General features: G+C 35.4%; 1 protein-coding gene across 1 annotated transcript; it reads right to left on the bottom strand.

Annotated features, from left to right (window-relative positions):
• Window positions 1–786: 786 nt before the first annotated feature.
• On the bottom strand, window positions 787–20,514 carry LOC128227786 (uncharacterized). Its single transcript, XM_052938635.1, has 16 exons — window positions 20,422–20,514; window positions 14,345–14,367; window positions 11,735–11,839; window positions 11,236–11,334; window positions 10,435–10,536; window positions 9,181–9,279; window positions 6,858–6,959; window positions 6,644–6,735; window positions 5,751–6,126; window positions 4,816–5,007; window positions 4,439–4,553; window positions 4,152–4,341; window positions 3,773–3,912; window positions 3,319–3,473; window positions 2,414–2,822; window positions 787–1,356 (listed from the first exon to the last, which is right to left on the bottom strand). The coding sequence occupies exons 1-16, from the start codon at window positions 20,453–20,455 to the stop codon at window positions 1,310–1,312; spliced, it is 2,280 nt and encodes a 759-aa protein (XP_052794595.1). The 5' UTR covers window positions 20,456–20,514; the 3' UTR covers window positions 787–1,309.
• Between the last annotated feature and the right edge of the window lie 5,497 nt (window positions 20,515–26,011).

Here is a 26,011-nt window from a genome sequence, read left to right on the forward strand (position 1 = left end):
TATTATAGTTGGACTTGAAATTATTTTCCGAATTGACCTTTACTTTGGCAGAATGTTTTCATTATCACATATGAACGTTTAGGACTATCTACTACTAACAAGAACAACAACAATTTCAATTATTCACAGTATAGTTTTCATATAGCAATTTACAACAGTGTCTTAATGCACCAGTCACTTGCAACAACGGCACCCAGGCGCGGAGAATAGAGGGGACTTGCGATCCAGCCAAGCCAGGGTAAAATTCCCGCCCTGCTGGGGCGAACTGCTGGTAAAATCCCAGCAAAATGCCCCGCCCCCAGGGACCCTAGGTAGGACTCATTTTCCTCTATTTTTGGCGCGAAGACAAAACAACCGCATTCACCCGGCACTCCGAGACCACCTGAAGGGTAAAAACGCTGCCCATTTTCCCGGCTATCCCCAGATCTGGGGGGGTGAGGGGGCGTGGTTACAATTGACTGATGTATAATACAGGGATATTTACCAAAAACGAAAGGAGCATGACGCTCATGTCAGTTCTTCTTATTTTTTTGCAATAATCAGATTGTACTCTTTGGATTCGGTTGCCATATCCGTTCGGTTCTGTGTCAATTATTTTATTTATTCACACAGTAATACACAAGTTTCACACACACATATATATATGTCGACTACTGAGCTTGATCCAATTACCATATACGGTCAGAAAACATTTGTTATGAGCCATTTAAAACATAGTAATTGACGATTTATATAGTCAATTACTATGTTTTAAATGGCTCATAACAAATGTTTTCTGACCGTATATGGTAATTGGATCAAGCTCAGTAGTCGACATATAAAATATAAACCCTGTTAGAGCACAAACAACACTGAACGAGATACATAATTGTAAAAACACGAGTTAACATGGGCACAACCTCACACTCATCCAAACTTTCATCAATAACTATACAAGTCATCATGATGCAAGTCCTCGCGCTCATAACAAGTTTGCTGGAAAAAGCTACGTTAAAGCTTCTACTAAACAATGTCAAAAAGTGTGTATATATACGTACATACTTCTACATTAGTAGTGAATTAATTGCATTCCATTTCATTATTTTTCTGAAGAAAGCATACTTTGTTAGTGCAAATATACTTATGATTAGTATTTGTCAATACAAAGTATTATATGGAATTTATAAAATAAATCAATAAATCATTGACTACATAAAATATTATAACATTAAACACAGACTAAACGGAATGTTCACTAAAATTCTTTGTACATTCTGTCGGCATATATAATCAAATATATGTTATTGTTCATGGGATACCGTTTCCTCTTTCAAGCGTCAATATCTGGGAGTTTATCCGGTGCAACGAAAACTTTTTCTGAAAAAAGAGATTAAAACATAATTTAAACTTTATTTACTCAACAACGATTGTGAATAAGGTTTTATTAACTTTTGATAAGTCACTCTCGTTGGTACGATGTTGCGCGAGATTTTAAACTATTATGTTAAGAGAAACTGGAATATGCAGATTAGACCCACTTGTCCGGCTTGGTGACCACAGACCAAACATACACGCACAGGCCAGGAATTGGACATGGGACTCCAATGCGAGAAGCGTGTGCACTAACCACTGTGCTAGCCGTACAAAAATATTTTGAAACTGATAACGAAACATTAATGATGATCACAAATAGCAATGTACATGTACTCATCCTCAGGAGCATTAACGATACTATTGATCCTAGAATACAACCTACATTTTCAGTCAATGAAATTTCCAATAGGCAATTATCAAGTACTAGGCTTAATTATTAAATTGTTTAACTACCGCGGGCGTTTAAAGGGCGTTAACTGACACTCATCCGATACGCAATCCCTGCATCAGATCTTGCGTTGACAGACAATGAGTTCGTATTCTAAGACAGTAAAATGACATGAAGTCATATTTTAAAGTGACACTCTTATTCAAAATCAATACATACACATATTAAACAAATATCAGTTTTGACTGATACACCTTTAACTACTTACTAAATAATGCATTTATGGAAAATATTAATTACTGATAAGAAGATTGTGACCGTGCATTTAATAGCAGAAAGCGCTAAATAATAATAAATGATTGGTAAATGCTAAAAGATTTACTGTGGCCAACAATACTCTCATAAGGTAGATATACAGTGTTTTAATGCTCATTTCTTTCAAATTAAACTCGGTATCCTTCCTAAAAACCATTCGACATGTCTTCATCCTTTTTGGAATATTAAAACAATATTATTAATTGTGGTAAATCTTAACTGGGAGTAAGAGTGCATCTTTAATGATAAAAAAGATATGACTTCATGCCATCCTACAACTGCATAAAACACGGTCAATCTTTTTATCTATGAGATTGTTTTAAAACATAACTATCAAAGCCAAACAGCCATACAAACCTGGATCATTTTGTCGATCTAGAACGACTCTAAGACGCTCTCTTACTTCATTCTTGCTTTTGTGTTGCCTCTGTGAGTCACAACTTCCGGAGGAAGCAACGGATGATGAAAGGGTAACAGAACGCGGCGTTTGTGGGGGAGACGTTGCTGGTGCCGGAATTGGCGACATGATTGGTGACAGAAGTCTTGGCGATGGTGGTTTTGGTGGAGGGGTCATCTTAACCAGTAGGCGAGTTACCTCCTCCGTTTCAATACCTTTTTTCTGCGATATTATGACATGGCAGTAAGCCTCGTCTGGATCATATATGCCTTGATTTAGGGTTAGAGTGTACGGCTGAAAGCTATTTCTACATGGAAAAAATTGTATCTTTCTCTCTCTCCCATCCGAGTTCTCCAGACTTGCATTACCCTTAATGAAAATACATAAAGTCATGTTAAATACAATGGAAATAACAGGGGCGAGTCCAATCGGAAAACCTCGGCTATTATCCAACATTATCCGAAGCTTTCCGGAGAAGGCCGAGTTGTTACGATCGGGACGAGCCAACAGTCAAACATTGAGCTAGTATAAAATATAAACAAACAGCGGAAGATGATTCGGAATTAGCTGACAATATTACATGATTCAATTCATACGTAAGGAATTACTTAATTTGGTTTGTGAAGCGTCGGTTTCTTTCCTCAACCCTGTGTAGTATCTGAATGCATTTTTTGAAACTACAATATACACTTTCTTTTCTAGACGCAAGGATTGGAAAAAACAGTGCTTTGGATTCACTGGACGTCAGTATCTTGCGATAAACGAGTATTAACATATTTTGGGAGGCTTAGAAAACCAGTAAAGAACCATGCGCTCAAGATAGACTATACTTTGTATTTCGATCGATGTCATGATCTATCCTTACCTCAACCGTAACGTAAAAGGTATCTGAGGGGCACATCATAAAGGAGCCAGTTTCCATTGGGTTCTGAGCTGCGAACCCCTTTTCGACCCACGAATCTAACCTCTTCTGGGTTTTACTGGCTACATTACACTCCACTATCATAACATGTTTTAAACCTGCAACACGTATACTGTCTTTCAGATGTCTTGAATCAAACACCGAGAGTAATATTGTCTTGTGTATTACTAGTAAGAAAATTAGGGTAATAGAGTTTCGAATAGATTTCGCATACTATAAAGATAACATACGGATTCAAGAGATCCAGTTAAGATTTGCCGAGGGCTTAGCGTAAGAATGCTGTAACGCCTTCAATTTGATATTCTGTTACAACAATCTTACCCTAAGCTTGCATCATTAGGATAGGTTTTTATACGTGCACATGTAACTACATTACTTTCATTTGCGTTAAGACTACCTTGATCGTCCCCAATATCCTTTTTGACAACAGCGAAGAAGGACGCAGGTTTCTTCTTCTTTAATGTATCGCAGATTTCTTTCTGTAGTTCCAGCTTGTCTGTTTCTGCCTCAACCTTCAGTTTCCATGTGGCAACAAAACTAAAAAGAGCGCGTATATATTTTCATATATACTATTAATGGCGTAATCGTCTTGAAAAAAGGTTATTATATAATTTTGAAACATCACGTATAACTAGTGTAAAAAAATAGGTTTGTTTTTAACAATTTTAGAAAACCCGTTTGGAATAACCTCTAATAGAAAATCCTTATATATATATTCTTAAATACCAGATTAACCCCCTAGTCAAACAACAAATTTAAATATAATATGTTCATACATGCTGAAGTGAGATATTTCAACGATCAGGCTCCCTGAGATTGTCTGGGGTGGCACGTCTATGATTTCAAGGGCATCCTCATCATTAGAGAGAGACTTTTCATTTAAAGTTGCAATAACTAGTTCATTATCACCTTCAAGATCTCTGTTCATGGGTATTTGCAAAGTGATTCCTTTCTTTGGTTGATTTCCTGTTATAAAAGAGTAATGTTAGAAAATTTCAATACGCATTTAAAGTCAACATTTAAATCGAAACGCAATCCAAATAATAAATACAGTTCAACATACCGTCTATAACTATTTGATACACATCCGTTAATATATTTGCATTGACAGACTGCTCTTTAGCGACTTCATTTTCAGTAATGTTAACCATATCATCCTCTGTATTTGTCTCGTACACCTATATAATATCATCCCAAAATCCAGGAACAAATTACTTTTTAATATCAATAAAATATCATGAATATACCGAATTAAATTAAACTTAACTTTAAACTCTATTAATTTCTCAGATTGAAAAGGTTTATCCGTGCAAAAACAATAATTTCATGACACCTTTAAAATACAATTTTCAAACAGAATTTAACTTATTTTAACGTCCAAAAGGAATGAGATTAGTGTGCAAAATTTTCAACGTTTTTGCAAAACATAGTACTTTATACCTTCAGACTCAATGAAGTTTCTTTTTCAAATGCCCCTTTTGGTATGTCCAGGGAGAAATGCTCATTCATTTCAGACTTTATCATAGCCTTGTCTTCTCCAATGCAACACGTTTCCCTTTTCGCACGAACGTAGACTGCACATATACAAGTAGTCTCCGGAATCAGGTCGACTTCCAAAGGGCAATAATTTGTCTGAAAAACATTCATTAACTTAACCAGTGTCTTAAATAGCAGTTGTAGTAGTAGTAGTAGTAGTAGTAGTAGTAGTAGTAGTAGTAGTAGTAGTAGTAGTAGTAGTGGTAGTAGTTGCAGTAGTCGTAGTAGTAGAAGTAGTATTAGTAGTAGTTGTAGTAGTAGTAGTAGTAGTAGTAGTAGTAGTAGTAGTAGTAGTAGTAGTAGTAGTAGTAGTAGTAGTGGTAGTAGTAGTAGTAGTAGTTGTAGTTGTAGTAGTAGTAGTAGTAGTAGTAGTAGTAGTAGTAGTAGTAGTAGTGGTAGTAGTTGCAGTAGTCGTAGTAGTAGAAGTAGTATTAGTAGTAGTTGTAGTAGTAGTAGTAGTAGTAGTAGTAGTAGTAGTAGTAGTAGTAATAGTAGTAGTAGTAGTAGTAGTAGTAGTAGAAGTAGTAGTAGTAGTAGTAGTAGTAGTAGTAGTAGTAGTAGTAGTAGTAGTAGTAGTAGTAGTTGTTGTAGTAGTAGTAGTAGTAGTAGTAGTAGTAGTAGTAGTAGTAGTAGTAGTAGTAGTAGTAGTAGTAGTAGTAGTAGTAGTAGTAGTAGTAGAAGTAGTAGTAGTAGTAGTAGCAGCAGTAGTAGTAGTAGACAAAGAAGAAGAAGAAGAAGAAGAAGAAGAAGAAGAGGAAGAAGAAATGAGCAAATAAAACATCACAAAGTCATGAACAAATAAAAACGCATTTTAGAGTAGAGAGAGTGATTTAACGTACAGTATCGTTCGAGTCGTTACTGGCCTCGTCTATTTGTACTGCATCTACCCTCTTTGGCTTGAAATTACAGTTTATGAACCTTATCAGCATCTCCTCTTTGTCACTTGGCAATTTATAAATAGGCAGATACAACTTGGCTTGACAGTCTCTGTTGACATCATAAATACGAATGTGAAAGACATCGCTGAAAATTGACTCCTCTGTGTTGTCTTGAAGAGTAACTGTTGCACTTTCAGCCCTTTCCCTTCGACAATAAAACCCAGTGGGGAACCTTCCCGGCAAGTCGATGTGATCAATAATAACACCCACTCGATCAACTCTATATGGTCTCGAAACCATTTTCTTTGTAAGTTTCATACCTTTTGCCATAACGTACCTGTAAGGAATATAACAAAATATGAAAATAAACTACAATATATTTGTGTTGTTGTTTTCATTTACTATTTTACGGACGAAAGAACAAGTGAAAGAGGTAAATTATTTACTGATATGTTTGAACGTATTGAATATATTTTAATACATTTAATAACGAATATACATTAAACTATTGAACTTGTCTCTGTAGTAAGCATTGCATATGTTTAACCAGTATTTATGTAGACTTATACATATTCTCAAAACACAAATACTTACAAGTGGATACAAGAACATAAAGTATAAGATCGAACATATTGAGACAAACACTTGCAATTTAGAGTTAAGAAGTAAGCAAATTGCTTTTTCTAAGTCTGTTCACTGTACATCATTTATACATTAATCTGTAAATAATACAAGTAATGTAGACATGTATAAAATAAAACAGTAAACAGTCAGTATAGTGATTATGCCTAAACAAAGGTTGTTGGGTTTTGTATAGCAGTATGTATTTTGTTCTTCTATGATGTAACATGTACCCTGAATCCATAGCCAGCAACAAGGTCGCATAAACCTGAAGACTGTCTTTAATCGCATTGTTTTTTGCAACTTCTTCAGCTTTCTTACCGTCCTGCTCAGGGGAAAACATCGTATTTTAACAAATGTATACGTGTTTTTAAAGAAATGAAATGTAATACATTCAGTAAATAAACTGTTTGTTACAAGGTATTGCTAGTTTTTACTGATGCGAACCCTATTAAGCACGTTTGTTTTCGCTCCCACGATCAGCAATGCTTCCATCGATTCCTGTGCTCCAGCCTGCAATGCCGTGTGCAAAGGTGTGTCGCCATTTACCTTTCGAAGAAAGAAACCAATGGAATGATTGCATGGTGTGTTTACTATTGCATGTCCTTTTTCTAAGCATCCTATGGGCCGGTCATTCAATTGGACAGTCTAAATAGAACCTTTTTTGAAGATGCTGAATTTTAAACTTTTGCAACTTAAAAGTGTATTAATCAGTTCCAATTCACTAATATAAACTAGGCGTTTTCCAAAACTTGCTCTCTCAAAAACAAGCATTTTTCCGAACTTGCTCTCTCAACGAGACATATACCCAATACTTGCTCTCTCAACTAGGCATTTTTTCAAACTTGCTTTCTCAACTCGGCGTTTTTTTCCAAACTTGTTCTCTCAAATAGGCATACACCTGTACTTGCTCTCTCTACTAGGCATATACCCAAAATATGCTTTCTCAACTAGGCATATACCCATGCTTGCACCCTCAACTAGACTTATATCTAAACTTGCTCTCTCGTCTAGGCTTATTCCTAAACTTGCTCTCTCGTCTAGGCTGATACCCAAACTTGCACCCTCAACTCGGCATTTTTCCAAACTTGCTCTCTCAACTAGGCATTTTCCCAAACATACTCTCTAAACTAGGCTGATACCCAAACTTGGTCTCTCACCTCGGCTTTTTTTCCAAACTTGCTCTCTCAACTAGGCATTTTTCCAAGCATACTCTCTCAACTAGACATTTTCTCCAAACTTGCTCTCTAAACCCGGCGTTTTTTCCAAACTTGCTCTCTCAACTATTCATTTTTCCAAGCATACTCTCTCAACTAGACATTTTCTCCAAACGTGCTCTCTAAACCCGGCCTTTTTTCCATACTTGCACTCACAACTAGGCATTTTTCCAAACTTGCTCTCGCAACTCGGCATTTTTTCCAAACTTGCTCTCTTATCTATGTATACACCTAAACTTGCTCTATCAACTAGGCTTATACCCAAACTTGCTTTCTCAACTAGGCTTATACCCAAACTTGCTCCCTCAACTAGGCATTTTTCCAAACTTGCTCACGCAACTCATCATTATTTTTCCAAACTTGCTCTATCAACTAGACATTTTTCCAAACTTGCTCTCTCAACTAGGCATTCTTTTCGAACTTGCTTTCTCAACTAGACAATGTTCCAAACTTGCACTCTCAACTAGGAATACACCTGGACTCTCTCAACTACTTATACCTAAACATGCTCTCTCAACTTCTTATACCTAAACATGCTCTCTCAAGGCTAATACCCGAATTTGCTCTCTCTTCTAGGCTTATACCCAAACATGCTCTCTCAACTAGTCTTATACCCAAACTTGCTCTATGAACTAGGCTGATATCCAAACTTGCGCTCACTACTAGGCGTATACCCAAACTTGCTCTATCAACTAGGCTTATACCCAAACTTACTCTATCATTTAGGCTTATGCACAAATTTTCTCTATCAACTAGGCTTATACCCAAACTTACTCTATCAACTAGGCATAAACCCCAACTTGCTCTCTCAACTAGGGATACACCCAAACCTCCTTTCTCAGCTCGGCATTTACCCAAACTTTGTCTTGGTTCAGGGGCTTGTTGCATAATTTTGGCGCTTTTCCATCCCAACTTAGTCTGTTTTTAACTCCATTGTTGGGGCACCCTCATATCACAGATAAAAGACATTTTCAATTCATGCGATTGTTACTTATTTTGTTTGTCTTTCAAAAACTATTGAATTGCGACCTTTATGCACACATAAAGGCATTTATCGAAACGTTATTTGTATTGTTTGATTTGTATTAGTATATTGTAGTATGTTGTTTACGAACAAGGAAATGATGAACGTGCAAAACAATATAGAATGGTCACAGCATCTGGTTTGATCTGTGCGTTTTAGTTTCTCTTGTAATAGATCAAGTCTTAATTACTCGGTCGTAAAACAGGAATGTTTTTACGTATTGGATTTTTGTTTTCATTAAATTTGAAGTTCTCAAAAGTACCAGTTTGAGTGTTTATGTAGACGTATTTTGAATGTCTGTTAGAAAGGAAATTGTATCTTTCCAATATTTATGGTACAAGGAGCGTAAATTGCTTATATCTTAATAATCCCCTTATTAGCAAAGCCTCGTACACCTTGACAGTATTGTGTCTAAACACACTTAAATTAATCGTAACCTCCATCAATGTAACTTGATATTACTGTGTTCCATTTCACTCAATATACACTTGTAATCTTAGGTTTTTGATGTATTATTACTCGTGGATACCTTGTTAGCAATGTTTTTATCCATGCCTAGCTCAACAAGCGTCTCAATGACTTCCATTGACTGACCTTGAACTGCTTTGTGGAGAGGGGTCTCACCTTCCTGTTAAAACACACATATTCATAAAGGCATTACTTTATCAACCGACTGTCAATACATTAAATATGCACTCTTACTCCCAAACAAGTATTCTCACCATTAATACAATTGTTTTAATATACCAAGAAGGATAAATAAATGTCGAAACCAATGGTTCTTATGAAGGATACCGAGTTTAATTTGTAAGAAAGGTGCATAAAACACGATATTTCTACCATACGAGACGATTGTAGATCGTAGTAAATCTTTTAGCACTCACCAATCATTTATTTGCATTTTCAGCTCTTAAATAAACGGTTACAATCTTGTTATCGGTAATTGATATTTTCCATAAAGGCATTATTTAGTAAGAAGTTAAAGGTTTATCACTCAAAAGTTTTGTTTCTTATACATTTGTATGAATTGGTTTTGAATAACTGTCGATTTAAATTAAACCGCTCACAGCTTCGTCCTTATTATTTACTTCTTTTCATTCTTATGACACTTTTATGGCTACTGTCAAACTCAATATTTATGAATAAGCAGTTATTCAACTGGTATGAATAAGAAGCTATTATGCACCTGTTCAAATATTTGCATTTACAAATTCAAAGGATTTCAATCGAGACCTAAACAAGGGTCGCAAGCTCATCTATTTGATCCGTAATGATTTGCGCTGTTTGAATCATTTCTATAAGGGCTGATATATGAGTTTTTAAGGTAGTCCATCAATCGTTTATATTACAGAACAGAACAGAACTGTTCTGTTTATATTACAAATTGCTAATGGTAAAAGCTCATTTTGAAGTAGCAAAATGTTTACTTTAATATGTTTAAAGTTTTTTTCCAAGAGCTTTTTATATAGGTAGTATATTATTTAGAAAAATAGCATTAAACATGTCTGTATGATCAAAGACAGGTTTGTTTTTTACCTCCTTTTAATATATCATGTATTTAAAGGAGGTAATTATACAAAAGTATACTATATTATCATATCACAATAGAAGCGTCAATATGGTGTCATTCAAAATTATAATTAATGCAAACATAATACAATGGTTAATTAATCTAATGTCTAAAATGCATTAATACATCTTTTCATCCTAATGATGGATGGCTTACCTTAGGTTTGGGTTAACACTACCCATGTAATGCAGTATATTATTTCTAAAAACGTACGCTATTGTAGGGATTTAGATCAGCCCCTGTCGACTGTAGATACCGTACAACGTCTAAATATCCGTACTTCGCCGCATAGTGCATTGCCGTATTCCCACCAGCCTGAAATGTTATTAGTTTCACGTTGTAATAAGATGACATGAAGATAATTCTTAATGAATAAAAATGAGCGAGGTGAGTGAAGCGAACGAGCCATTTTTAATTTTAAGAAATTTCTTCAAGTCATCTAACTAACTTAAAATACAACCTCATTTGCTGATAAATTGACAACGCAAGAACTGACGCAGGGAGTGTGTATTGGATGAGTGGCAGTAGGCGGACCTTTAAACACCCGCGAAAGTTGAAATTCTAATGATTAAGTCAAGTACTTTTAATGATTGCATATCTGCCATTGCATTGGCTGGAGATGTAGGTTGTATTCCAAGTAATAGCTAGATGACATGAAGATAATTCTTAATGAATAAGAATGAGCGAGGTGAGTGAAGCGTGTGAGTGGGGAATATCACAGGCGGCAGTTGCGTTGACATGACCCACTCTATGGCCACACCCTCTCCTTGAAAAATTAGTCAAATAATATTCAAAGTTAAAATTGTTTGGAACATGATCATCTATCACAAAACCCAAAATATCGCCATATGGTGTGGCCATAGAGTGGGTCATGTCAACGCAACTGCCGCCTGTAGCGAATACATATAAAACATTACCATTCTCAATAACAAAATAAATCTATAAAAGTATACATATGTGTATAGATAAAGCGATATCAAACGTGGACTTTATGCGAAATTAAAGGCATGATACCTTGTTTTGTTGGTTCACCGACGCGCCAGCCTGAACCATCTTCTTGATAATTTCTAGTTTTCCCCTCCTGGCAGCAAGATGAATAGGGTTATCTCCCCTCTGATACAAAATGGACATATGATTGTTCTGATACTAAAGCAATGTTAGATTCTTTCGAAGTGTTGATGTACATGTAATGAAATAGTTACAGCAGAACAATATTTGTCAAAGCATGGCATATCTAATAAAATCAAGAACGCTTGCCTCGATATCGCTTAGCTCGATTTCCTCGTTGGCTCGAACTTGATGTAAAAGGACCAATTTATATGTTTTACCCTATTTAAGCATTCCCGCTTGGTTCGATATTCGCAAGGCTCAAAGTTTTTTTGGCCAGTACCCGGAATATCGAGCCAACGGGTTTCAACTGTATATCCCATCTTTATATATAGTGTTTAATACAAAAATACAAGCCACTAATATACTACACTTATCTTCCGAATTTACAGCATTCTGTTATTACATTGTCAAGGGAGAAGTCGATATTTCCCGGCTTAACATCCAGGAGTTCCAGCACCTCCTCATCACTGCTGTCCAGCAGCTTGTCGATCAACCTCCGACCCCTTTCCTACAACCCAACAACAGATATGGTGACAATACATAAATTACTAGATTTTTATCCACGCCCGCCCCCTCTTTTTTCCGTTTCCCCCCCCCCCCCCACCCCGGTAAATTGTTTTTACTTAAATAAAAAAGAACTGTTTGCGTACCGGTCCGGTACTGTGCGGGAACGACGTTAATGCAGATACATACGCTGTCGATGTCGCTGTCGCTGACGATGTAAAACATTTACATGTAAAAAGGAGAATCGTTACGATCGCGCTCGTGGTAAGTCTAGGAAAACACGTATGTATGGTCCCTTGTGCAATACGAAAAAACATGAACACATATGAAATGGTGTAACAGTCATCTAACAAAAAATCTTTTTTAAAAAGATGTCACCCCGTCCCTATTTAAAAAAGAATTCGGATGGAAATCTAGTAATTAATTTATATTGGCCTATTTGGAGTTTTTAAATTAGTATAAACACACGAACAGTCAACGTCAGATATTGGGAGATTGCGAAAAACTTTGTGCATTCGTAACTACCCGCAGGGACGTCGCTTCTTATAGGCCACATAGGCCGTGGTCTATAAAACGTTAAATGTATTATGGCCAATAAAAATTAAAAAAAAACGAGACATATACATTTGATTATGGAGCAGACTCTTGAACCCGGCTTACACATCATTTATAGGAAAGCTACGCCTCTGTCTTGAACCCGGCTTACACATCATTTATAGGAAAGCTACGCCTCTGTCTTGAACCCGGCTTACACATCATTTATAGGAAAGCTACGCCTCTGACCCGTACCCAGACCCGAATATTATGGCGGATCTGTAGTCTAGTAGTATCACACTTGACTATAAATCCAGGGGTCGCAGGTTCGATTCCCCGTCGCATCACTGAAAAATACTAATCGTCATTCGGGAGGGACGTTAAATGGGGACAGTGCTATACATTTGTGTACGTTAAAGAACCATGGTAGCTCTAACCAGGGTTACATTCTGTCTGTGCTTTTAAAACCTAAAATGACTAACAATCTTAACGGAGGACTCGCCGAATGGGCAAGGCCCGAGTGCGAGTATAAATAAGCTTAAACTCCCAACCCAGACTCGTACACAGTAAAAGTTGCACTCAGCATAGACACATGAAGGCTCGCATTAACACTGTCAGAACGTTTTTATCGTGCTTTTACATGTCGTAACTGGCGTGTTCAAGTTTGTATGTGATAAATGTTAACTCGCTTTGCATTAGCAAAACACTCTTCGTGATGGCTAGACCATTCAAAGCTGCACTCTCACAGATTGAACGTTTTGACAACTTTTTTTTATTTTTCGTCTTGGAACGAGTCAATTTTGCGGATATCCATGGAAACCAGTTATATAAGACTGCTCACAAAAATTAGATCGCAGATTTTTATATTTAAGTTCAAAAAACTATGTTTTATTCATTTTTCTTAAACCGTTAGTAACGGTCTGATCTTTTGTCAGCAATCAGTTTGCATATTAGTTTGCAAATATTTGCTCCTTCCAAGACAAAAAATAAAAAAGTTGTAAAAATGGTATATCTGTGAGAGTTCAGCTTTAAAGTGCCACAAAAAAGGGTGACACAACACAAAATAGTGTTCATTCAAATGCATTAGTATGCTTAATTCATCTGACTGTAACGATCAAAACGTAAAGAAACGTATGCATTGTGTACATATATACAAATATGATCGACATTCGGGCGCTTTTTCTAATTGGGGATTTTCGTGGCCATGTAGCTATTAATTAAAATAACATTCATAAAGGCTTACATTTTGCTTACTGTTCACAAATCATATGTTGTTGTTTTTAATTTTGGTCACTTAAAGGCCTAGTTAAATTCTTCTCTAAGTGCCCCCCCGCACCCCCCCCCCCCACCAAAAAAAATCGTGTATTGTACACCGATATGCTGTGCAGTTTTGGAGGTTTAATTATATAAATGGACCCTAAATGGCCCTGAGCCAATAAACAAATAAACAGGATATTGGCCCCTACTGTAACAACAGTGCAATTACCAGGAGATGCACAGCAGGGGATTGTCATGCCAAATATTTATTGGCCTTTGAGTCAAATGTGTTGAATCTCAGCATGCATTATAATTTAAAAACAAAATACATCAACGTATATTATGAACCTTTAAATGTGTATATTCTACACATACCATTACGTATTTCTCATAAGGTACACGTACTGCAGGAATTGTGTTCAATATTGGTCTTAATACGAGATAGGAATGATGTAGCTAATCGGATTGCGTGATATAAATAACAGACATACAATGGTGTATGAATATACGAAAGATGTACGGTGAAACTGTTGTTTTCGATCGAGCACTAAATAATGATGAACAATTATTAATAGTTTCTAAGCATAATTTACAAAAGTAGCACTTAAATGACATGTTGAATATTAGAAAATTGCTAAAGGCTATTGCTATAGGCTCAAAACAAATCCATGAGCATCATACTCTGTAAAGGAATGCTTATTAACCAAACAATACGCACCGCTGGATGCATAGTCACTGGAGCTGAAATGAAATATGAAATATGAAGGTATTTTCAAAAACATCAAATGCATGCGTTAAGAACCATATTTTAATTGAAACAGCTTAAGTGGAATTTTGCTTAGTTTTTCAGGTAGGATATAAACACAGTTGAACGGTTTAAAATTATTAATTATTTCATACACATAAGAATGCTTTTAAATTATGTAATACAGTCAAAACTTCCTATGTGAAAGTCGTTAGGTTCTGTTAAATACATGTACTTCGAGATAACGAACATTCTTTATAACAGTTGATATATGTTATATACATGTGCATCGAGATAACGAACATTCGATAATCGAAATAAAAACTTTATAAACCGAAAAAATCGTCATTACAAGAACATTGAAATAATAGAGTTCGACATAGCGCGTTTCGACTGCATAATGGCTCACGTGTATACCTCAATATACATAAGTTTTGTTTCAGTATTTAAGTGAATTTACTCGTAAACTCATTTACCTTATTAACTTAACCACTTATGAGCGTGATATGGTTTAAAATCTGTATAGTTTAGACTCAGTTACAAGCAAACTTTCTCATACATTATGTGAATTTTAAGAAAAGCCTTTTAAAAGAAAGAAATGTTTTTGACTTTTTACTTATAAATGAATAAGTTGTTCCTGATTATTTTATTTATACATGATAACATATTACTGTAAAAACACTCTCTTTTTGTAATTAGTAAAATTGGCAACAAGAAATCAGATTTTAAGGCCAAAATAAATTTCTTCCCTTTTACCATATACACAGGAATGAAATAGTATATGTAAATGAAAAAGTACTGGAGCATTTTCGAGAAACTTGGGCCGGATGTAAACTTTAAACTTTTTCAATACAAAAGAAATACAGAACAAGTTATTTGCTGTCGGAGTAATAGGTTTAAATCGAGAGGTGAATGCGAAAAGGTTCTAAGTGACATTTAATAAAGAAGAAGATAGAACCTTTTCGCTTTCACCCCTCGAAATGATTGTACAATAACTACTTCTCTAGTTTTAGAATTTTGTTCAGACTGGGGTTTTTTTATCATAAATTCTATTGAGATAAAACAAATACATTAAAGCATTCGCCCGGACGCCTCCAGTTTTCTTTTTATGAAAAAACTATTTTTTAAATGTTTAACTACTCTGTGCGTTTTTTATTTCTATTCAAAACATACATGAGATTTCGAATGAGGCATTGAATCTCCAATCTGCGCAGTAAGGGTTCATTTTTTGTAAATTTTAGTTAAGCAAACAGCACATCAGCTTCAAGCTGGTGCGCCTATTCTAATATCTTTAAAAGAAGTCTTAAAAATGATAATGTTTTGCAAAATATTTTTCGCAATGCGGCAAGATTAAATGCGTATTGTATTACATATCTTAAAAAACGTTTTCATCATGAAATGACGGCATTATATATATTTTTATTAAGTATATAATAAGTGTAATTATTCTTGACCTTATAAAGCAACGTTTTATGTTATTCAAAATAAATTACAAGCTTAAGACTGTTTAAGACTTAAAAAGAATATAAAATGTGTGCTCATCTAATACGAAAGAAATTGAACTCGTTTAAAACTGATAAGCTCACCAAAGCTCAATTTTAGAATTGCCACATTAAATAACACCACATTTAATATCCGCCCTATATGAAACTCAATATTCCATGTAAAAATATGTCACAAAATATGCGTTGCTTAATTGCGCAAGGTGGGCGGCTTATTCTGACATTGTGACGCCATATCATACTCTATATAAATGGTATCAATAATGTTAGAATGACGTTAATAAACGAAATAGTTCACCATTAATTCCATAACAAGATGTTAGAAAGACTTTAATAAATGAAATATTTCACCATTAATTCCTTTATGCGATTTTAGAATGACGTTAATAAACGAAATATTTCACCATTAATTCCATAACGCGATGTTAGAAAGACTTTAATAAATTAAATATTTCACCGTTATTTCTATAACGCGATTTTAGAAAGACTTTAATAAATGAAATTTTCACCGTTAATTCCATAACGCGATTTTAGAAAGACTTTAATAAATGAAATATTTCACCGTTAATTCTATAACGCGATTTTAGAAAGACTTTAATAAATGAAATTTTCACCGTTTATTCCATAACGCGATTTTAAAAAGACTTTAATAAATGAAATATTTCACCAATAATCCATAGCGCGTTGTTAGAATGACATTCATTAAAGAAATATTTCACCATTAATTCCATAACGCGATGTTAGAGAGACTTTAATTAAATTAAATAGTTCGCCATTAATTCCATAACGCTACGTTAGAAAGACTTTGATTAAATTAAATATTTTTCACAATTTATTCCATAGCGCGATGTAAGAATGGCGTTAATAAACGAAATATTTCACCACTAAATCGTCACGTACCTTGATAATAATGCCAAGTTTAGTTATATCCATCAGACATGTTGATAACGTGCACTTTGATGCATGAAGCCACACTCGACTAGCACCTTGTAGATTTTCGCAGAGTCAATTTGCGCATTGTGACTTGAGTCGAAAATTACGCCCCGAATCAAGAAGGCAGTACCAATAATCGATATGCGCCAATCGTAATAATTATATACAAAATAAGGCTGAGGCTACAAAGTGTGTTTTGTCGTGTAAGTCTTGGGTCTTGTGGTAACTTTATAGCTCATTTTTAATACAAGTTTTAAAACATTTATTTAAATATGCACTCTTACTCCCAGATAAGATTTACCATTATAGTATTGTTTAAATATTCCAAAAAGGATGAATAAATGTCGAATACAATGGTTCCTAGGAAGGATACCGAGTTTAATTTGAAAGAAATGAGCATTAAACACGGTATTTCTACCTTATGAGACTATAGTAGACCACAGTAAATCTTTGAGCATTCACCAATCATTTAATATTTTTGCGCTTTCTGCTATTAAATATATAGAGGATATTTGTTTATTTCAGTGTAAGATCGTATTTTATTTCACGAGTGTCACAAAAAAACATATTTTCACGAGTGGCGAAAATTCAAGAAAAGTTAATTAATTAATTAATATTAAATATTGTTTTCGGCTTATATAAATTAGAATATCGTTAATCGTTTTCAAACCTCAAAATATGCATACTTCTACAATCAAAATGCTAAATGCTACATTAAAATCCTATCATTTTTATTTTTTGCAAATATGTATTAGCACCTGTCTCGATTTAAAGAAACATACAACAAAGTTGAGAATTCGAATCAACCTTTTTGATACACGAGGGCCATAGTAGATGCTTTTCTCCCACCTCTGACAGTTAAACAAAATATAGTAAAAATTATTTTATATTATATAGGTACTTTTTTATCTTTACCCGTGCGCAAGATAATGATTTACAGCATGGCCAAATATTTGGATCTACTCATCTAGGGAAGGAAAAGAAAATGATTTACAGAGTGGCCAAATGTGTGGATCTACTTATATGGGGTTGGAGTAATATCTTTAATTTAATATATACAAATGGAAACACGAATATCACATGTCTTGTGTTTTAGATAATGCTGGCATTTTTGTAACAAAACAAGGTGTGTTCAATTTTATTTTTTTGCATGTTTTGTTTGTTCATATACATATTTATCCATGAACGTTCAGATTTATCATTCGCCGTCTTTTGTTCAAGCGATCTCGAAATTTTGTTTATAAGTTCAGCATACAGCTCAAATACCATATCAATTTGAAGATATCTCTGAGGCTTCAGGATTCAAGCGTTACACACTTATCTGATAAATTGCTTATATGAGCTATCCTTAATATGTCTGGTAAAACAATGCCTAAATGCGTTACTAAATTTGTAATCAAAAGTTGTAAATTCCAAAGTTCTTTAGGTAAGGCTTATTCCACGTTAAAACTAATGTAAAAATAGAAGTCCGGACAAGATGTATAAAAGTACTGCTTGAACTGCTACCTAATGTTGTTAGAACTTGCGCCATATCGAATTGCTTGTACATTTACGTTCTGCATGTGGTTGGTTTGCTGGCACGTATAGCGATTGCGCTTTACCGGCGGTTGGTTTGCTGGCACGTATAGCGATTGCGTTTTGCCGGCGGTTGGTTTGCTGGCCGGCGTTAGGCCGATGGTTTGTTTGCTAGCAGGTTTAGTATTTGCGTTATGCCAGTGGTTGGTTTGCTGGTACGTTTTGTGTTTGCGTTATGCCGGTAGGTGATTTGCTAGCACGTTAAGAAATTGCGTTTTGTCGACGGTTGGTTTGCTAGCACGTTAATTGCGTTATGCCGATGGTTGGTTTGCTAGCACGTTAAGTAATTGCGTTATGCCGATGGTTGGTTTGCTAGCACGTTAAGTAATTGCGTTATGCCGATGGTTGGTTTGCTAGCACGTTAAGTAATTGTGTTATGCCGGTGGTTGGTTTGCTGGTACGTTTTGTGTTTGCGTTATGCCGGTGGTTAGTTTGCTGGTACGTTTTGTGTTTGCTTTATGCCGATGGTTGGTTTGCTAGCACGTTAAGTAATTGTGTTAAGCCGGTGGTTGCTTTGCAGGTACGTTTTGTGTTTGCGTTATGACGAAGGTGTGTTTGCAGGCACGGGTAGTATTTACGTTATGCTGATGGTTGGTTTGCTAGCACGTAAGGTAATTGTGGTATGCCGATGATTGGTTTGCTGTCACGATACTTGCACGTTTTGTGTTTGTTTTAAGCCGGCGGTTGGTTAGCTAGCACGTTTTTCCGGCGGTTGGTTTGCTGGCACGTTTTTCCGGTGGTTGGTTTGCTGGCACGTTTTTCCGGCGGTTGGTTTGCTTATAGCGATTCCCTTTTGCCGGTGGTTGATTTGCTGGCACACTACTTGCACGTTTTGTGTTTTCGTTATGCCGTAGTTGGTTTGCTAGCACGTTAAGTAATTGCGTTATTCCGGTGGTTGGTTTGCTAGCACGTTTTGTGTTTGCGCTATGCCGGTGGTTGGCTTGCTGGTACGTTTTGTGTTTGTCATATGCCGGTGGTTGGTTTGCTGGCACGTTTTGTGTTGATGTTCTGCCGGTGGTTGGTTTGCTAGCACGTTAAGTAATTGCGTTATGACGGTAATTGGTTTGCTAGTACTTTTTGTGTTTGCGTTATGCTGGTAGTTGCTTTGCTAGCACGTTTAGCAATTGCGTTGTGCCGTTGGTTGGTTTGCAGACACATTTAGTAATTGCATTATTCCGGTGGTTTGTTTGCATAGTCGTTTTGTTATTGCGTTATGTCGGTGGTTGGTTTGCAGGCACGTTCAGTAATTGTATTATGCCGGTGGTTGGTTTGCAGGCACGTTTAGTAATTGCGTATTGCGTATTGCCGGCGGTAGTTTTGCATGTACGTTTTGTTATTGCGTTATGCCGGTGGTTGGTTTTCGAGCACTTTTTTGTTGCGTTTTGTGGTATACCTGGTATAGGTTTGCTAGTTTGTTTTAATGCGTTTTCCTGGTGGTTGTTTTTCTAGCACGTTTTCATTGCGTTTTGCGGTATGTTGCTTTGCTAGCACGTTTTAATGCGTTATGCCGGTGGTTGGTTTGCAGGCATGTTCAGTAATTACGTTATGCCGGTGGTTGGTTTGCAGGCACGTTCAGTAATTGCGTTATGCCGGTGGTTGATTTACGAGCACGTTTATTAATGCGTTTTCGGTATGTTGGTTTGCTAGCACATTTTAATGCGTTTTGCCGGTGGTTGTTTTTCTAGCACGTTTTAATGCACGTGTTTTGTTGTTTTTTGCCGGTGGTTGGTTTGTTGTAGATAACAGGCACGCTTTGTGATTGGGATGTCTATACGGTCATTTCATTATTTAAAAGTTTATTTCATCATGCCTCACCTAATGGCAGAGTATTTCGTCACAAAGTCGGCGGCCTTATGCGCCACAATTTAGGCTTCAGTATGATATTGAATATGTGTACTCTTTTTCTATAGAAGTTCCCAAAATGTTTTGCAATCAACCAAGATAAATAATAAAAAAATACTACGTTAAAATAAAAGTGTATGTATATAAAAAACGATGTAGATATAACAATATTTTAAAATAGCGTTTTGTTCTACATACCTGTCATTTTTATTTTGTTTTCACTATATCTCATCCACCACAATTATCCAATTTTCTACAGGACTTTTCTTTATATCTTTTTTACAAAACCCTGCCAATTTTGATCAATAGCTAAATTTCGAACAATGATATGGACAAAAATATTTTTAGAGGGACATACGTTCAAATCGTCAAATAAACTTAACAAGACAATCTAACTGCAGGTTTAAATAACCAGACATAGCGAATGAAATGGCGTCTTGATGGCACTTTTTATTTCGTTTAAATAAATAAATACCTAAATTCTAAAAACAATATACTGAACAAACATGAGGTAGACGAGAAGCATTATATGGAAGGCATGTCCATAAATGTGTCTTTGTATGCATCTGCATGATGTAATGATTTTGTAATGATGAGTTGCTATAAAAAGCCTGATATTTAAATGAGTTTTATTGTAAGGATAAATAAGGTAATAGTTTGAGCAAATAATTATTAAATTATTAAATTAAATCATTTATGAATAATAACATATAAGCGAGCCTTATCAATAAGGTTTTACATAATATATTGAAACTGACTTTGATTTATAACACGTTTCGGCAGATAGGAAACCATTTTAAGACGTCATGTCTGTTGAATTGTAAAACTGCAGTTATGTTTTCTTTTATTATATTTAGCCAAACATGAATTATTTATGTGTTAACCTTATAAAACATAAACAAACGACTGTATAGGAGTAGTCTTTACCGGGCGAGTTTATTTATCAACACACAATACAAGTAATAAACATCACACTCTCAGTGGTTGCATGACCACTTCGTGTGGCAATTTGTGGCCATGCACTTAAACATAGCATCAGGAAAATAAAAAATCACCTTGCACACCTTGCGACTGTTGTAAAGGTTAGTGAAACCGAGTAATTCACTCTGTACAACATTGTCATCCTATCCCAACTTTCAGAACGACACAAAATCGTTTATCTAAAAAATATAAAACGTTATGAATATGTTCAAAATTCAACAATATCTAGACATTAGATGATTCATATACACTCATACACAATCTTAAAGGATTGGTTGGTGGGAAAAACTACCAGTTTTCTCTTGTCTACTGCACGGTATAACCTCGAATGATGAATTCATGTGTATACACGGCTTTTATTCTAGCCGTTTACTTATGTAAGGTCACTGACCATTACCATATATGGCAATAGTCGAAACGACCTTGACCATGACCACCATATATGGTAATAATCGTAAATACGTTTTATTCCGAACCAAAATAAATATATTTCTTAACGATTAAGGGCTAGACATATTGAGCGCCAATTTATTTCATTGGCTGGACGTATAAAGAATGGCTTAACCTGCGTCATACCTTATTAGGGGTCGAAATACCAAAATCTATTTGGATATATGTACCTTGTATTACTCTTTTTCTTAATGTTCAGCGTGCAAGCATGTTGATAGATCTAACCTTCAATGATACTACACGTGTAATGAAATACAAAGAGAAGAGTCCATGTAAAACGTGTTGGGTATTTTTTCATAACTAATTAATAGTTTTTGCTATATTTTTGTCTTCTTATATTTTTAGTCGAGAGGTCGGCCTCAGCTATGCGCCAACAAATCGTTAAAGAAAACAAAAAAAGACTAACGTTCTTAGTGTTCAGTGCGAAATGCTCAGTGAAAACCTCTAAAATAACTAGTGCGCATGCTCAGGCATCTAAATAACTCACCGAATAAACCAATTATCGACATTATTCAAATGAGGTTGTTGTTTTAGTTACTAAATGTAAATTTGGCGGCTGTAATCTGCTTAATAGATTTTTGGTTGTTATTGCCATTCTAAATACTTAAATATGTGTATCTTTCCGGCGATCCCATTAGTATAGGCATGAGTCAGAACACTAACAGATGTTTGTTACTTTATGAAAATATCTGTATTGATTTCAAATATATGGATGTTGATGCACCATTCAATTGTAACTACACCACCCCTACCCCCACCCCACAAGTCCGGGTGTATACTGGGGATAGCCGGGTGAATGGGTCGTGTTTTAACCTGTCAGGTGGCGCCACAGTGCTGGGTGAATGCGGTGGTTTGGTCTTACCTAGGGTCCCTTGGGTGCGGGGACATTTGGCGGGGATTTTACCAGCAGTTCGTTTCCACAGGGCGGGGATTTTACCCGGGCTTGGCTGGACCGAAAGTCAAAGTCCCCGCTATTCCCCGGGCCTGGGGGGCGTGGTTACAATCGACTGGTGCATTAATGGTAAATCATATCGTTCAAATGATCAAGAGTTTGAAAATATGAGGTTTTTTTTTCTTAAACTTATTACATCGAAGAGGTGATACTATGATTAAATGAATAATACTTTTCCAATCGTTTGCACTACTTTTCCAGCAGTGTGTGTATCTTACTTTCATTGTTGTCCCTTTAACTTTAAACCCGGAAGATATAAAAAAAAACTATCGATTAATCAATGTGTCGTTCCGCGCGTTAAAGGTTTTGTTTAATTTTTATTCAATGTATTTCAATGCAATATCAAAATCTATAGTTAAATTGTGAAGGGCAATGTCAATATATACTTATTTTCACGAGCGGCTTGCCAAACCAATAAAAAAGGGCGAGTTGTCACGTGATACTTACTCACCTATTACTGGCTCAACCTTATCCTATGATATGCCTCAGTGAATTTATTCAGTCGATTGGCCAGTTATTTTAGTCCAATCAAAACACACAGATTCTACGCTTAAATTTAAATTAGGTCTTAGTTGGTTATTGGAATCAGATCCAGTGTGACTTTCCTTAAATTTAAATTGTTTGGCAGGCAATCGAGTTTAAGGACGGAATTAAGTGTTCAACCATCATTTCCGAGATAAGTCTGTAGCACATACAGTATGCATTTCATGATGGAAAAGGATTCAATATACTAGTAGTTATTATCCTTATCCTAACACATGCTTCAGTGATTCCATTTGATTTATTGGTTGATTAATTTTAAAGTGCAATCAAAACACTCAGATTATACTCTTAAGGTTTACTATTGACTATGAATGCCCCAGGCCCCAATATCACAAAAATACTCAAGTCAAATCTTTATCTCAATCTCAACATATTTTACCACGGAAAAGCATGGTATAATTTTAATTCTTGCATGTTTTTATACTTTGTGAAAACGTATTTTCGAACACATGTGGCAAGTTATTTTAAAATCTGTCCATACAAGGGAAAGTTACAGCCCAGACTAAAGTTATTGAGCCGGACACACGAACGGACGGACGGACGGACGGTGCGATTTTAATATGCCCACCTTCGGGGGCATAAAGATATAGAATAACAATGTATTGATTGATATGAAATTAAAACATATATTAACTCATAATATGAGTAACTCTATGAACTTTCATGCTACCTATTCACACATATTTTATTCAGTTTTACTAAATTGGAAGCAGCATCAACACATGTCATAATATCCATATCGCCAGATTGCAGCTGGTGTTTAAGCCTGATGAGCCTTTAATGCTCCAGCTCACGGTAGACCCGCTTCCTCGGCCGCTGCTTTACACCATTGGCGTGCTGGAATATCTTGGCCTCATTAGAAGCCTGCTCTTTTCGGACAATTTTGGCGCAGTTGGTTACTAATTTAATGTTGCCAACCTTCAACATGATTTGTAGTGCGTGGACCTTCATTCACGTAATGGTTCCAGGCTCGGCTGTCTTCCTCTGCCCACTGCTCAGTTACAGTCCTTCAACCGAGACACTGGCACAGAGTCATTGTCTCTTTGGTGGTATCGTCCTATTCCAGAGACCTCGTGTCTGTCAGTATATCGTTGAAGATGGACGGCAACGATGCCGCTGTCATCTCTTGGGTGATGGTGTTCACCAGCGATTCGAATAAGTTTCAAATATTCACCTAATCAATTATCATTTTCTTTAACAAATGTACATTTTGATGTTCTTCTGCACAACATATTATTGTTTTATAAATTTGAATAAAAAACAAACAAAAAACTTATAGTTATATTCTACAATAAGTATGCATTTTAAACAGAGTGAAACAACATATAAAAAAACAGTGTGATAATATACTGCAAGTACCAGTTTTTGTGTGTAGTTCATTTTTTGTTGAACAGTATAGAAATTGAAAGTGCTGCTAGAAATTTAAAAAATAACAAGGCATATGGCGCTGATAAGATAATAACTGAATACCTGAAATATTATTTTGATATTATGAAGATTGTGTATCTTAAGCTATTTAATATTGTCTTTAAACTTGCAACTATACCCAAAAATTGGACAATGGTGTTATTAACCCAGTGTATAAAAATATGGGTGATATGTGTGATCTCTCTTATGATCGCCCAATTACACTGCTTAGTTGCGTTGGTAAGCTATTTACTACAGTTTTGAATAATAGATTATTAAAATTCATTGAAAAGTACGATATGTTAAGCGAATTTCAAACTGGTTTTAGACCAGCACATTCACATGTATGTAAGTATAACATGTTTGTTTTAAATATGCTTATAAAACACATGTACACATCTCGCAAGAAATTGTTCTGTGCCTTTATTGACTAAAAAGGTGCCTTTGATTCTTTTAATAGAAACATGCTATTGTTTAAACTACATGGACATAAGATACAAGGAAACTTTTCAAATGTTGTTAGGAACATGTATGAACAAGCAAAAAGCTGTGTAAAAGTAAATGGAACAAAGTCGGCCTATTTCCCTTGTTGTGTTGAAGTCAGGCAAGGAGAAAGTTTATCTCCGCTACAGTTTTTATTATGTTTAAATGATTTGCATCAATAGTTTCTAAGTAGCTTGGTTGTAAATGGTATTGTTATTGATAAACATGAACATGATTACAGGTTAATTGATTTTTTAAAGTTATTTGTACTCCTTTATGCGGACGATACTGTTATATTGTCTGAATCTGCTATAGATTTACAGAATGCACTATACCTGTATGAGAATTATTGTTTACAGTGGAATTTAACCGTTAATACTTCCAAAACTAAGGTTGTCATTTTCTGTAGAGGTAGACTAAATCATCATTCGTTTTCTTTATGTAATGATACAATAGATGTTGTTACGGAATATAAATATTTAGGAGTTATTTTTTTAAAGTGGCTCGTTTTGATATTGCAAACAGGCAACAAAGGAAATGTTCTGTTTGCTTAAAAAGTCAAAATACTTATGTTTATATATTGATTTACAAATATATTTGTACAACAAAATTATTAAACCTATATTAATTACAGATTACAATCCACATATGTATAAAAGGTTTAACGGATCAGCAGAAGTCGGTGCATTGATGTCAACAACTGCTCATTTTAAATCAAAGCTTACAAATAAAATACAGCGATCAGATAAGGTATTCCGTTTATAATGAGAGGTGCAGCGCATTACTTGAACCCCGCATATTTAACGCATTGCGTGTATCAGATAACAGCATTCTTAACAATGAGAGGAAAAGAACAAAAATCATTATTATAAAAAAGAATTACTTATCAAAATTACTTTTATAACAAAAACAAAATTGTAACCTCACCAAACTTGATGTGTGTCAATCTTTTGAAGAAGTAAAATCCATTGA

Source organism: Mya arenaria, chromosome 3, assembly GCF_026914265.1.
Source record: "Mya arenaria isolate MELC-2E11 chromosome 3, ASM2691426v1".
NCBI classification, from domain to species: Eukaryota; Metazoa; Mollusca; class Bivalvia; order Myida; family Myidae; genus Mya; species Mya arenaria.